The following is a 10,873-nucleotide window of genomic DNA, read 5'->3' on the forward strand; positions in this document are numbered from 1 at the left end:
CCACCCCCCCCGGGACGGGCGACCCCCGCTGCCGCTGCCGGTCCCACCGTGCGGGGTCTGCCCGCACCGCCCAGCCCGCCCCGCTCGCTCGGGCTGAGGCGGCTCCTCCGGCAGTTATTTCGGCCGCTGCGCAATTTTCCCCTCTTTTCCGTTTATTTTGTTATTTTAGAGTTTCCTCCCCGCCCCCCCCCCCCCAACGCCGTAAAATCTGCGGGTTCGGGAGCCGCTCCGTCCCCCCGGCTGTCGGGGTGCAGCGTCGCACCACGCTCCAGCCTGAATTACGAAGCCGCAGGTCCCGGCTCCCTGCGCTTGGGTAGATGGATAGATATTTATTTATTTTCCCTAAGTGATAAAAAAACAAAACCCAAACCAAACCAAAAAACAAACAACAAACAAACAAACAAAAACCCAAACGAAAAAAAAGATAACAAAAACCCAACCAAACAAAAATAAAACAAACTGAAGCACCCCACTTTTTACCGCGCCCCCCCGCACAGCGGTTCTGCTCCCCATAACGCTCCTTTCGGGAGCGGTTTCGCTGCGAGCGGCTGCGGGAGCCGAAACTCGAGGAAAAGCGGAGCCGGGAGTTAAAATATCCCTTTCTCAGCCCTTTTCCGTCGCAGCCCGGCCGGGGCCGGGGAGGGGGTGGTAGGGGCTGCCTGGAGGGACCCCCCCGGGAAGGCGGAGGGGGGGCCGAGGGGCATAGCGTGTCCCGCAGCCGTTTGCGGGAGGGTGCGGGGGATTTTAGAACCCAACGAATTCAGCCCCCGGGAGCATCGTCCGGGCTTTAAAACAGAACCCACCCCGGCAGCCATCCGTGAGGCGTCAAAACACGCCGAGTTTGGGTTCGTCCCGGGCGGGGAAAGGGAAAAAACACCCTCCCGTCCGTCTCCAGCCCCCCCGGCGGGGCTGACACCGGCGGGTTCGCTGCGGGAGAGACCCCGCTCCCTCCCGGGGTGGCCGAGGGCGGCTCTGCCCCGCGTTTCGTTGATTTTCGTTTCATTTCGTTTTTTTTTTCCCCACGGAGGAGGAAGGGTCGAGCCCCCCAGCCCGGCCGGAGGCGGCGGGGATGGGCCGGAGGAGCCGCCCCGGCCGGTACCGGGGGTCCCCGGGCCGGGAGGGGAGGGGGTCCCCGGGGCTGCAGTGACTCCAGGAGGCAGGAGGGTGAGGTAAAACGTGCATGATTTATTTGAAATGCTGCAGCGTACACAGACACCAAATTTCATTCAGCACACACACAGCGAAACGAAATCTCGTTTAATTTAAATTTAAAAAAAAAAAAAAAACAAACAGGAAAAAAAAAAGGAAAAGGAGGCAAATTTCTCTATTAAATATGCAAAGGAAAAGAAAAAAAAAAGAAAAAAAAAAAGAGTATTCTTGCCTTAGAAAGTGCAGAGTTCACTATTTGCAAAGGCGGCCGGGCGCCCCCGCGTCCCCGGGCCGGTCCCGCCGCTCCCCCCAGCCCCAAAATGGTTTGATTGTCGAAGCGTAGGATTGTTATTATTTCTTTTTTTTTTTTTTTACAGTGAAATCATACGGCTATCGAACAGTTTGAGTGAAACCAAAGCAAAATAAAATCTCCGTTTTTCTCCCCGAACAAACCGTGACTCCAGGGACGTGCCAATTTTTTTTTCTTTTTTTTTATTCTTTTCTCTTTTTTTTCCCTCTTTTTTTTTCTTTTTTTCCCCTCTTTTTTTTTTTTTTTAATTTAGCCGATGAGGTAGAAACAGAAACGTTATTGCGAAAATGCGATGGGTTTGCTGGGGGCGGGGGGGGGGGGAGCGAACAAAACCATGCAAGTCCGTGTGTGTGCGGGTGTGTGCGGGGGGACCTGGCAGGGGGGGCACGGGCCGGCACCTCCGTATTTACAGCCATCCGCGGCGGCTTCCAGCTCGTTTTCTTTCTTATTTGTTTTAAATTTTTTAGGTTTTTTTTCTTTTTTTTTAATTTTTTAAAAGAAGAGGAGCGGGCACCGAGGAGAGAGCGGTGCCACAGCCCCGGCCAAGACGGAACGGGACGAGGGGGTGCAACAAAGACTTGCCGGGTTCTCGCTGCTGCTGCCCTGACTCCGGGCACCCCGAAATTCCCCCCTCTCCTAAGCCTTTCGTTTTGTCTTTTCTTTTTTCTCCATCTTTTTTCCAGTTTTATCTACAAAAGCAGTCTGTACCAGTCATAACAGCGGGGCCACTTCGCCGGGGGGTGAGGAGCAGGCACCAAACTGTTCGCTTCGCTTTGGGCGGGTTTCCCTTTTTTAGGTTTATTTTTCTTATTTTTCCCCTCCCAATTTTTTTTTTAACAACAAAAAAAAAAACCCAACAACCCCAAACCCTGCCCGTTTCGGAGGGGCTGGGACCGCTGTGGGCTGGCTGAGGGGGGGCAGGCACTCCCCCCATCACTGCCCTCCCAGCCCCTTCTTCAGTAGGTGGCAGAAAATTTCATCCTTTTCTGCTTCTGTCTCTGATTGCAAAACCAGACCCGCACCACGTTCTTCTTCAAGTCTAACTTCTCGGCGATGGCGGCAATTTTCTCCGAGGAGGGCCGCGGCTGCACGGCAAAATAGGCCTCCAGCGACCGCTTTTCAGGGGCGGCGATGGAGGTGCGCTTGCGTTTCTTGTCACCCCCTGTGTAGATCTCAGGTTTGGTCATTTTCTCCCTCTGGGCCCGCTCGGCCTCCTCCAGCCACGCTTCCAGGATGGGTTTGAGGGCCACCATGTTGTTGTGGGACAAGGTGAGGGACTCAAACCTGCAGATTGTGCTTTGGCTAAGGCAGCCCACCCCGGGGATCTTCAGGTTGGCCAACGCAGAGCCCACATCCGCCTGGGTCACCCCCAGCTTGATCCTTCGCTGCTTGAACCGCTCGGCGAAGGACTCCAGCTCCCGGGGGTCCGTCTCCGTCTCGGGGCCGGAGATGACAGCGTGGGAAGCCAGGCCGTGAGGGTGGGACATGTTCATAGGTTGGGAGTGGTGGGCCATGTGGTTGATGGCCGACATGTGGGAGTGAGGGTGCGAAGGTGTGGAGCCCACCTCCGGGCCTGGCACCCCTCCCAGCGGGAGAGCGGAGTTGAGGTGGTCCAGGAGCTCGCCGTCCAAGCCCTGGGAGGGCTGGTGGTGGTGGTGGTGGGGATGGTGCGTGGTCAGCACGGACGGGTGGTGCAGGTGGACGGAGGACGAGGTAGGAGTGCAGGACACGCTGCTCATGGTGTGGTAGGTGGCATCCGGCTTGAAGGGGTGGGTTTTCTGCGACACGATATCCACGGCGGCCAGAGCCTCAGCACCCCGCAGCAAGGTCTCGTCAAAGCCCGCAAAAATGTTACCCTGGATCTGGACGGGGGGCGGGGGGGAGGGAAGATAAAGTGGGAGCAAGAACAAACCGAGAGAGCGGGAGAGGATTAGAAGGAAAGCGGCGCTGGGGAGGTCCCGCGCTGCCCCCCCCGGCAGTGCCCGGGACGGCGGAGAGGAGCCGAGTCCAACCCGCACCCCCCCGCAAATTAAAAGGAGCGGGCGCAGGGTGCCGGACCCCGGGCACCCACCCGTCCCTCCGGGGCCACCTCCCCCCAGAAAAGAGCAGCCGCCGCGGCGGGGGGAGCAGGGGGGGGTCCCGCGGAGCGTCCGCGGGGCTCGACGGTTGCCCTGCGCCAGCCCGGGACGGACCCCCAACTCTTCCCCCGGCTCCCCCAGCCCCTCTCCCCGCTCCGAGCACCCGGGGGAAGGGAGGGGGGCAGCGACAGTCCCCAGCCCGTCCGGGAGGAGCGAGGGGAACACCCCCCCCCCCCCCCCCAAAAAAAAAAAAACCAAAACAACCCCAAACCCAGACGGGAACCCGGCGGCTGCCGAAGTGAAGTTGGGGAGGACGCTCCGCGGGTGCGGACCCTCCCTTCCCCGTCGAAACCCGTCCGGCTCACCTGGGGGGCGGGCAGGCAGGCTCTGCGGATGGCTTCGGAGCTGGTGTGCAGGTGGGGGTACTTGGGCTCGTGCAGGATGGGGTGCATGCTGAACGCCTGCTTGCTGTTCATGGACATCATGGTGGGAGAGGAGCGGGGCAGGGGCGCTCCGGGCAGCCCGACTCCGGGGGCGCGGTATTGTCTGTCTCCGCCGCCCGGCATCAATAGCATTATAGCCCGGCCCCCCCGCCCCCCCGCCCGCTCATTGGATGGGGCTCGGGAGGCACCTCCCACCGCCCGCCCCCGGGCAGTGAGCTCACCCCCCCACCCCCGGTTGTACTCCCCCAAACTAGGACTCCCCCCCCCCCCCCCCACCTCCGGTTGTACCCCCTCCAAACCGGGAATCACCCACCCCACCTCCGATTTCCCCCCCCAAACCGGAATCACACCCCCCCTCTCCGGTTGTACCCCCCCCAAAACCAGGACTCCCCCCCGCCTCCGGTTATACCCCCCAAACCTGGAATTACTCACATCCTCTCCTGTTGTACTCCCCCAAACCGGGATTAACACCCCCCCCCCCTCCGCTTGTACCCCCCCAAACCGGAGTTCAACCCCGTCCCGGCACTGCGCATCCCGGGGCTCCCCGCCGGCGCGCCGACCTGCCGGTCCCCCCCAGCCCCTGCGGCCGGGATGGGGGGTGTCGCTCCGGGGTCCCTCCAGCCCGCGCCGGGACGGGGCTGCGGCCGCCGGGCCCCGCTCCTGCCACGGGAAGCCGCCGTCGAGCATCCCCGCAGCTCGGCACGGCACTGCCCGGCCCGCGGTGCTCCCCCGCTGCATCCCCCCGGCCGGCCCCGCCGAGACCCTGCCCGGTCCCTGCCCCATCCCTGCCCGGTCCCTGCCCCATCCCGGCCCGCGGCTGGGGGCTGGCTTTGCCCCCGGGGGGGAGTGGGGAGCAGAGCAGACCCAAGCCTGGGTGCAAACAGGAGCCTTCCCGAACCCCCTCCTCTCTCTCTGAAGGGAAAAGGTACCTGGGGTTAAACACCATCAGAACAATGAAATAAGGAAAAGTTTCACCAACTTTTCTTTTCACCAACTTTCCTGTTTCGATTAAGCTGGCTCGGTTACCCAAATCCTCCCGCCAGTGCAGTGTCCCACGGGCTCCATGTCTGTCTGTCTCTCTGCAGCCTCTCCATCCTCGCCCCTCCAGCCCGTCGCTGCCTGGCTCTGCCTGACAGTCCTTCTGCCTCCGCACTTCCCTGTCCGTATGAACTTCCACGCAGCCCATGGCATTTCCCTCCCTCTCCTCCCCGTCTGTGGCCAAACCCAGACCCTGTCACTGGAAAAAAGCATGAAGTTTGGTGGTTGCATGCTGGATTGCGGGGGGCTTGGCAGCCCCCCGCGGCTGCTCCCGGCCCTGCCCAAAGGCACACGAGAAGTGTGACGGGCAGCAGCACTGCCAGCCCAGAGCAGGGGGAACCCCAGCGCCTGCTGGAGCGGGGGACGGCGGCCGTGGGGTTGATGGGTGGTAGGAGGGTGCTTGGTCATGCTGAGAGCAAACGCCTTCTCAAGGGAACAGCCTGTGTTCATCCAGCCCAGAAAATCCAGCCCCAGCAACGCAGGTAAGGAGGATTATACCCGCTGCAGGTGTGTTAGGAGTCAGGGCAAGTATCAGTTTCCCTGGCCCCTTTCCCACTCACCCTCTTCTCTGCAGAGCCTGCGCGCGGCGTCCTCTGGGACGTCCCTTCTCAGGGGGATCCTGCCAAGCACCTTGGGTCAGACACGGTCAGCAAGTGTCACAAGGGAAGGAAAACGCTGCCCTCATCGCAGCCTCACCTGAGAGGCTGAAGTGGCCCCCAAAAGATGGTTCTTTGGCTCTGGAAACGCCTGGGGAAAGGTCAGATCCCGTGATAGGAGACTTTGAAAGCAACCGTCACCGTGTGTGCTGCTGCCCAGCCCCAGGCACAGCCACCAAACGGTGATGCTCCTGCAGCGGGAAGGTCCCTGCGCTGGAGCTGCGCAGCACATCGCTTGTGCAGGGGGGTGGAGGAGAGGCCACGGGGGGCCAAATCCCGACTCTGGAGTCATCTGCTTGGGGGAAGAACTGCGCCAGCGCTATGGTGGTGCCAGGAAAGCCCCCTCCCTGGTGGCCCGAGAGATGGGAGAGGGTCAATGAGCAGTCCCTACACACCGCGGTCCAGGCAGACTGTCCTGTTCATTAAAGCATCCTACATGTGCCAGAGGCCACCAGGGCCGGCAGCGTGGCCTGCCAGCGCGCTGACGCTCTGGCTATGCGCAGGCAGGAGCAGACGGGAGCTCTGAAGTCTCTTCCCCTTCTGCTTTCCATCAGCTCTGAGTCACGGTCTCCCCTCTGCTGCTTGCGGAGAGACTGCAGCATCAGGCGATGGGCAGCGGAGAGCAGCTGCCAGAGAGGTTCCTTCCCCGGGAGCTTTCCGTACCACGGAGGCTCGGGCAGAATTGTTGCAAAGGGGAATTGTCCCTCCTGGGGGCTCTGCAGGTGACAACCCCTGGATTTCTTAACTCTCTCATGACGGCCAGAAGCTTTTGCCAGGGTATTTCATCATTTCTTTTGCTGGGCTCTTCTCGGTGACCCCTCTACCTCCTTTCTCCTCATTCTCTGCATTTCAGCAGCTCAGAGGAGGAAGGTTTGGAGAGAGCAGCTCAGTCCCTAGCCCTGGATTTAGCTCTCCCCAAGGAAGCAGACCTCGTGCCCAGCTGCATTTTGCTGCAAAGAACTGACTCCAGACTCTGTCCCAGAAGGAGGAGGAGGTTGGGGACTCTGGGATTAGACCTGGGCACGCTCCTCTTCCACACGGCACTCAGAGTCAGCTGGAAAAGGGGGAAATCAGATGAGTAACTCCTCTTTGAGGGGCTCGGCAGCTGGTTTTCCACACCTCCAGGAAGCTCAGGACCTGAGAGAAGGCAGAGTCCGAGGACAGCACAAGGCTAGACAGCCCGGGGGGAAGCACAAGAAACACCTTTTCCAGCGCACAAAGCCCTTTCTGATCTCATTTTCCACACTTGCAAGCACTGAAACAACTGCTGGAGCAGCAGAACTGCTGCCCCAGGCCAGCCCAGAGACTCAACCAGCCCTGGGTCTTGGGTGCTCATCTGGGAAGATGAGACAAGAAACAGATGCAGTGAATGGCATTCCCCCTCTCATCCCTCTGCGTATCGGAGCTCCGCAGACCTCTTTTCCAAGCAGCCAAGCCTCCACCCTCAGAGTCTCTCCTCCTCACAGCCCTGAGCACCCTGCCCTGGCTGTGCTTTGTCTTGGCAATGAACTTTTTGAGCGAGAGATCCTCAGGGCAGGACCCCCGAACGCCCCTCTGCCCACACCGAAGCACAGACACACGGGCATGCACAAGTCGGGACACAGAGGGCCACCACGGTGACAGCAGGGACACCACCATGCTCTGCTCCATGGATGGACCCGTCCTCCTACCAGCTCCTGCATGGATTTGTGGGCTGCCCCAGCAGGGGAGAGAGGAGGTGCCCTCCCTATCCAGTTATTGGATAATCCCTCTGTTGCTGTGGCATCTGGCTCTTTCATGGATAAGGACAAACACCCCCTGGAGCCTGGGTGGTGACACTTCAGATGAGTGGGACGGGCTTGTCTGTGAAGGACCTGGTCTGGGGCCGGGGAGGGTGTCTGCTGAATAGCTTCAGTCCACCTCCTCCTTGGCTTTCTCCCCACATCCCTGCTCCGTTTTTCCTTCCCCTTGATGGATTAATCTTTCCCGGCAGGCACAGGAAGGCTTCCCTCCTCTGGAGGCTCAGGTATTGCCATCCCCTAATGGTTTAAGGAGAACTGTGCTATTCTGGGGAGGGCAAAAAGGGCTAAGCCCCATTAGCACAAGAGAAAGCCTGGGATGGGACCATACGACCCTGAGTCAGCTTGAATAAACTCTGGGAAAGCGGATTTCCTACCCCAGGCCTGATCTCCTGAATCTCGATAGTGCACCTTGCAAGGAACGGGCCAAACTTCCAGGCGGTCGCCAACGCCTGGAAAGCGTTGTCTCTGTCGAGTTACATGGGGCAGCTCTGCAATGCCCACTGTGGTCTCTTCATGTCGCTTTCCTCCCTAATTGCTCCACAAATGCGGTAGTCCAGACCCTCCTCTCTTACCCATCCGTATCAGTAACTCCTGCGAAGCAGGAGGTATTTCACTGGAATCAGCGTAAAAGAGAGGAGAGGCAGGACCTCTGCTATTGAGGCCAAATTAAAACACTGAGCCCTGTGATCTGAGTCTGGCTGGTGGCTTTGGGAACCCTTGCTGAGGTAAATCCCTACGCAGAAATGAAGAGCCAGAAAGCTCTTCACGCTGCTGTTGCTCCTTGCAATGGTCAGATGTCGTGGTCATCTGCCGTGGCATGAAAACTTAGCAAAAGGGGCCAGGGATATTGTGGGTGTCGTGACATCTACAGCCAGTGCGTTAGATCCTCTGGCTTGTCATTCCCACTGGAAAAATAATCCGGAGACGTGCTCCAGCAAGGTCTGCATTCAAGAAACTCCATCTCTCTGTTGCTTTTTGAAGATGACCCATAATTTCTTGGTCTGGCTTCCTGCCCCTAACCAATAAAATCTTGCAACGCTCCACCTAATCCCCGTGTTTTCAATCAAAGGACAACTCAATGCAGACTTTTTAGAGGGTTGTCCTGCCTGCCATGTGGTTTGGTGCCTCAGGCAGTTGCCTCCAGACTCCAGCTGTTTTTATTACCTAAGTGGGTTTGATTGCTCCTTCATTTGTGCCTGAATGAGAGCCCTTGGCACCCTCGTGGGCTTTAATGGGGTCTGTGTGTTCTAGCTACCAATTAAACCCGCTGGCAGCGATTAACAGCTTCCAGCGCAACACTGAGGCAGAGCAGAGGGGACACGGCTCTCCGGGCCTGCGGGAGAGGATCCGGTGGAAAAGGGACGCGACTTTCTGCGGCAGGCTGGAGCACAGGGATCCTCCCCGCGCGGGCAGCTGTGTTGGCTGGAAATGGCTCTGTCCCCAGGTGACCGTTGCCACTTTCTTCTCATCAGCGGAGCTCCGGATCCGCTGTCCCCGGATCACGCTGTGCGAGCCCGGACACATTTCCCAGCAGCGGGAGGGTGCCGGTGCCGGTGGGCAGCCGAGTGCGGATGTCACCCCAAAGAGTGGGCAGAGACCTTAGGGGACAGGTACCCACCTGCATGGGCTGGCTGTCAGGACCGCTCCTGGGAAACACTGTGTGGGGTGATGTAGAGATCAGGAAATCGGTCCGTGGAGGGTCTCCCCCCACCCGGTCAGTGTGACAGGCAAGGGGACCCGTCTCCCTCCCTCCCCTTTCCTTGAGCTCCTTCCCAGGGCCTGAGCGGGTGGGAGTAGCCAAAAATGGTGAATTTCTAGTGCACTGGAAATTTTGTCCTTAAAAGAAGTGTGGGCAGCAGGGCGAGGGGGGGATTCTGCCCCTCTGCTCCGCTCTGGGAGACCCCCCTGCAGCGCTGCCTCCAGCCCTGGGGCACCAACAGCAGAAGGACACGGAGCTGTTGGAGCGGGGCCAGAGGAGGCCCCGGAGCTGCTGGGAGGGCTGGAGCCCCTCTGCTGTGGGGACAGGCTGAGAGAGCTGGGGGGGTTCAGCCTGGAGAAGAGAAGGCTCCGCGGAGACCTTCCAGCCCCTGCCAGTCCCTAAAGGGGCTCCAGGAAAGCTGGGGAGGGACTCTGGAGCAGGGAGGGGAGCCATGGGACAAGGGGGAAGGGTTTTCCACTGAAAGAGGGGAGATAGAGATGAGATATTGGGAAGAAACTCTTTGGTGTGAGGGGGGTGAGCCCCTGGCCCAGGTTGCCCAGAGAAGCTGTGGCTGCCCCATCCCTGGAGGGGTTCAAGGCCAGGTTGGACGGGGCTTGGAGCAACCTGGGCTGGTGGGAGGTGTCCCTGCCCAGGGCAGGGGGTGCCACTGGGTGGTCCTGAAGGTCCCTTAAAAAAACCCCACTCTATGATGCTCTGATTCATTTCATCCCCAAATAGCCAATAGTTCTTGCTCCCGCCATCCGTCCCAGCCCCTGCCTGCAGCTCCGCCTGCCCCTGGCAGCATCCTGGCCCTCCCAGGGCCGCGGCTCCCGTTAGCACATCCCGGCCCCGCTCAGCCGCTTGGCAGCTCTGACACAACCCGCCACCATCTGTGGGAACCCTGGGGAGGATCCATCCATCAAAATTAAGATGTTTGGGGATTAAATGCTTCAATCTCATCGGAATTGACATTTTCTGACGAAAATTGGTTTTGTCGGAAAACGTGTAAGCGGCTCTACCTGCCAGAGGCCCGTACACGGCGATGGGGTGATGGTTTAAATTGCCTGCTTGAGTGCGGGAATGGAAAATCAAGCCCCAAGCACTTTTTAACTAAACTAAACTCCCCAAGAGAGGCCCATGGCACAGAGGAGAACATTTCTCCTGCACGGGGGAATTTCACCGAATTTAAATGTGGTGTGAGATCAAACCCAGGATGGCGGCACGCGGGGGTAGCCCCCCACGCGACTCCCTGGCAAACAGGGGCATCACAGGAGAGGCAAATTTTGTGCTGGAATTAGAAAAAGACATCAAGTCGTGGTTCAAAATACCCTGCTTTCAAAAGGCCTGTTTTTCTGGAGGCTGGGAGAGGAACGCAGAAATAGCTCCTGACGGCGACGAGATCTCTCCCGTCGCCCGAATAGCGCAGCGTGTTTTAATGCCCGGGTCTAGCACTTTAGGTGTAGGAGAAGGACTATCTGCGCAGGCCAGCGCCGCGAGCCAGCTTGTAAAAATCCTTATTAAAACCCCGCTGAGCCTAATCGTGAAAGATAGCTTTTAATTAAAAAGTGCAACCATTCAGCCAACTTTTATAGGAGATTGCTGCGACCCCAGGAGATGCCAAGCAGCGATAGACCAAACCCCTTCCGGAGGGAGGGATTTTCCCCATCCCGTGCTAGCTGGCAGGGAACATCTCTGGCTGTTTTAAATGGGCAACTTCGC

At 59.1% G+C, this 10,873-nt stretch overlaps 1 protein-coding gene across 1 annotated transcript; it reads right to left on the reverse strand.

Annotated features, from left to right (window-relative positions):
* Positions 1-47: 47 nt before the first annotated feature.
* LOC141748431 (brain-specific homeobox/POU domain protein 3) lies at positions 48-4,031 on the reverse strand. The gene is made up of 2 exons (XM_074600485.1): positions 3,903-4,031; positions 48-3,321 (listed from the first exon to the last, which is right to left on the reverse strand). The coding sequence occupies exons 1-2, from the start codon at positions 4,020-4,022 to the stop codon at positions 2,416-2,418; spliced, it is 1,026 nt and encodes a 341-aa protein (XP_074456586.1). The 5' UTR covers positions 4,023-4,031; the 3' UTR covers positions 48-2,415.
* Positions 4,032-10,873: the final 6,842 nt, after the last annotated feature.

Source organism: Larus michahellis, chromosome 9 (assembly GCF_964199755.1).
Source record: "Larus michahellis chromosome 9, bLarMic1.1, whole genome shotgun sequence".
NCBI classification, from domain to species: domain Eukaryota; kingdom Metazoa; phylum Chordata; class Aves; order Charadriiformes; family Laridae; genus Larus; species Larus michahellis.

Excerpts from the sequence above, each read along its gene's own strand:
- LOC141748431 (XM_074600485.1), bottom strand. The coding sequence starts at position 4,022 with ATGATGTCCATGAACAGCAAGCAGGCGTTCAGCATGCACCCCATCCTG. Across the intron at positions 3,322-3,902 it reads CCTGCCTGCCCGCCCCCCAG|ATCCAGGGTAACATTTTTGC; the intron begins GTGAGCCGGACG and ends CCCCCCGTCCAG.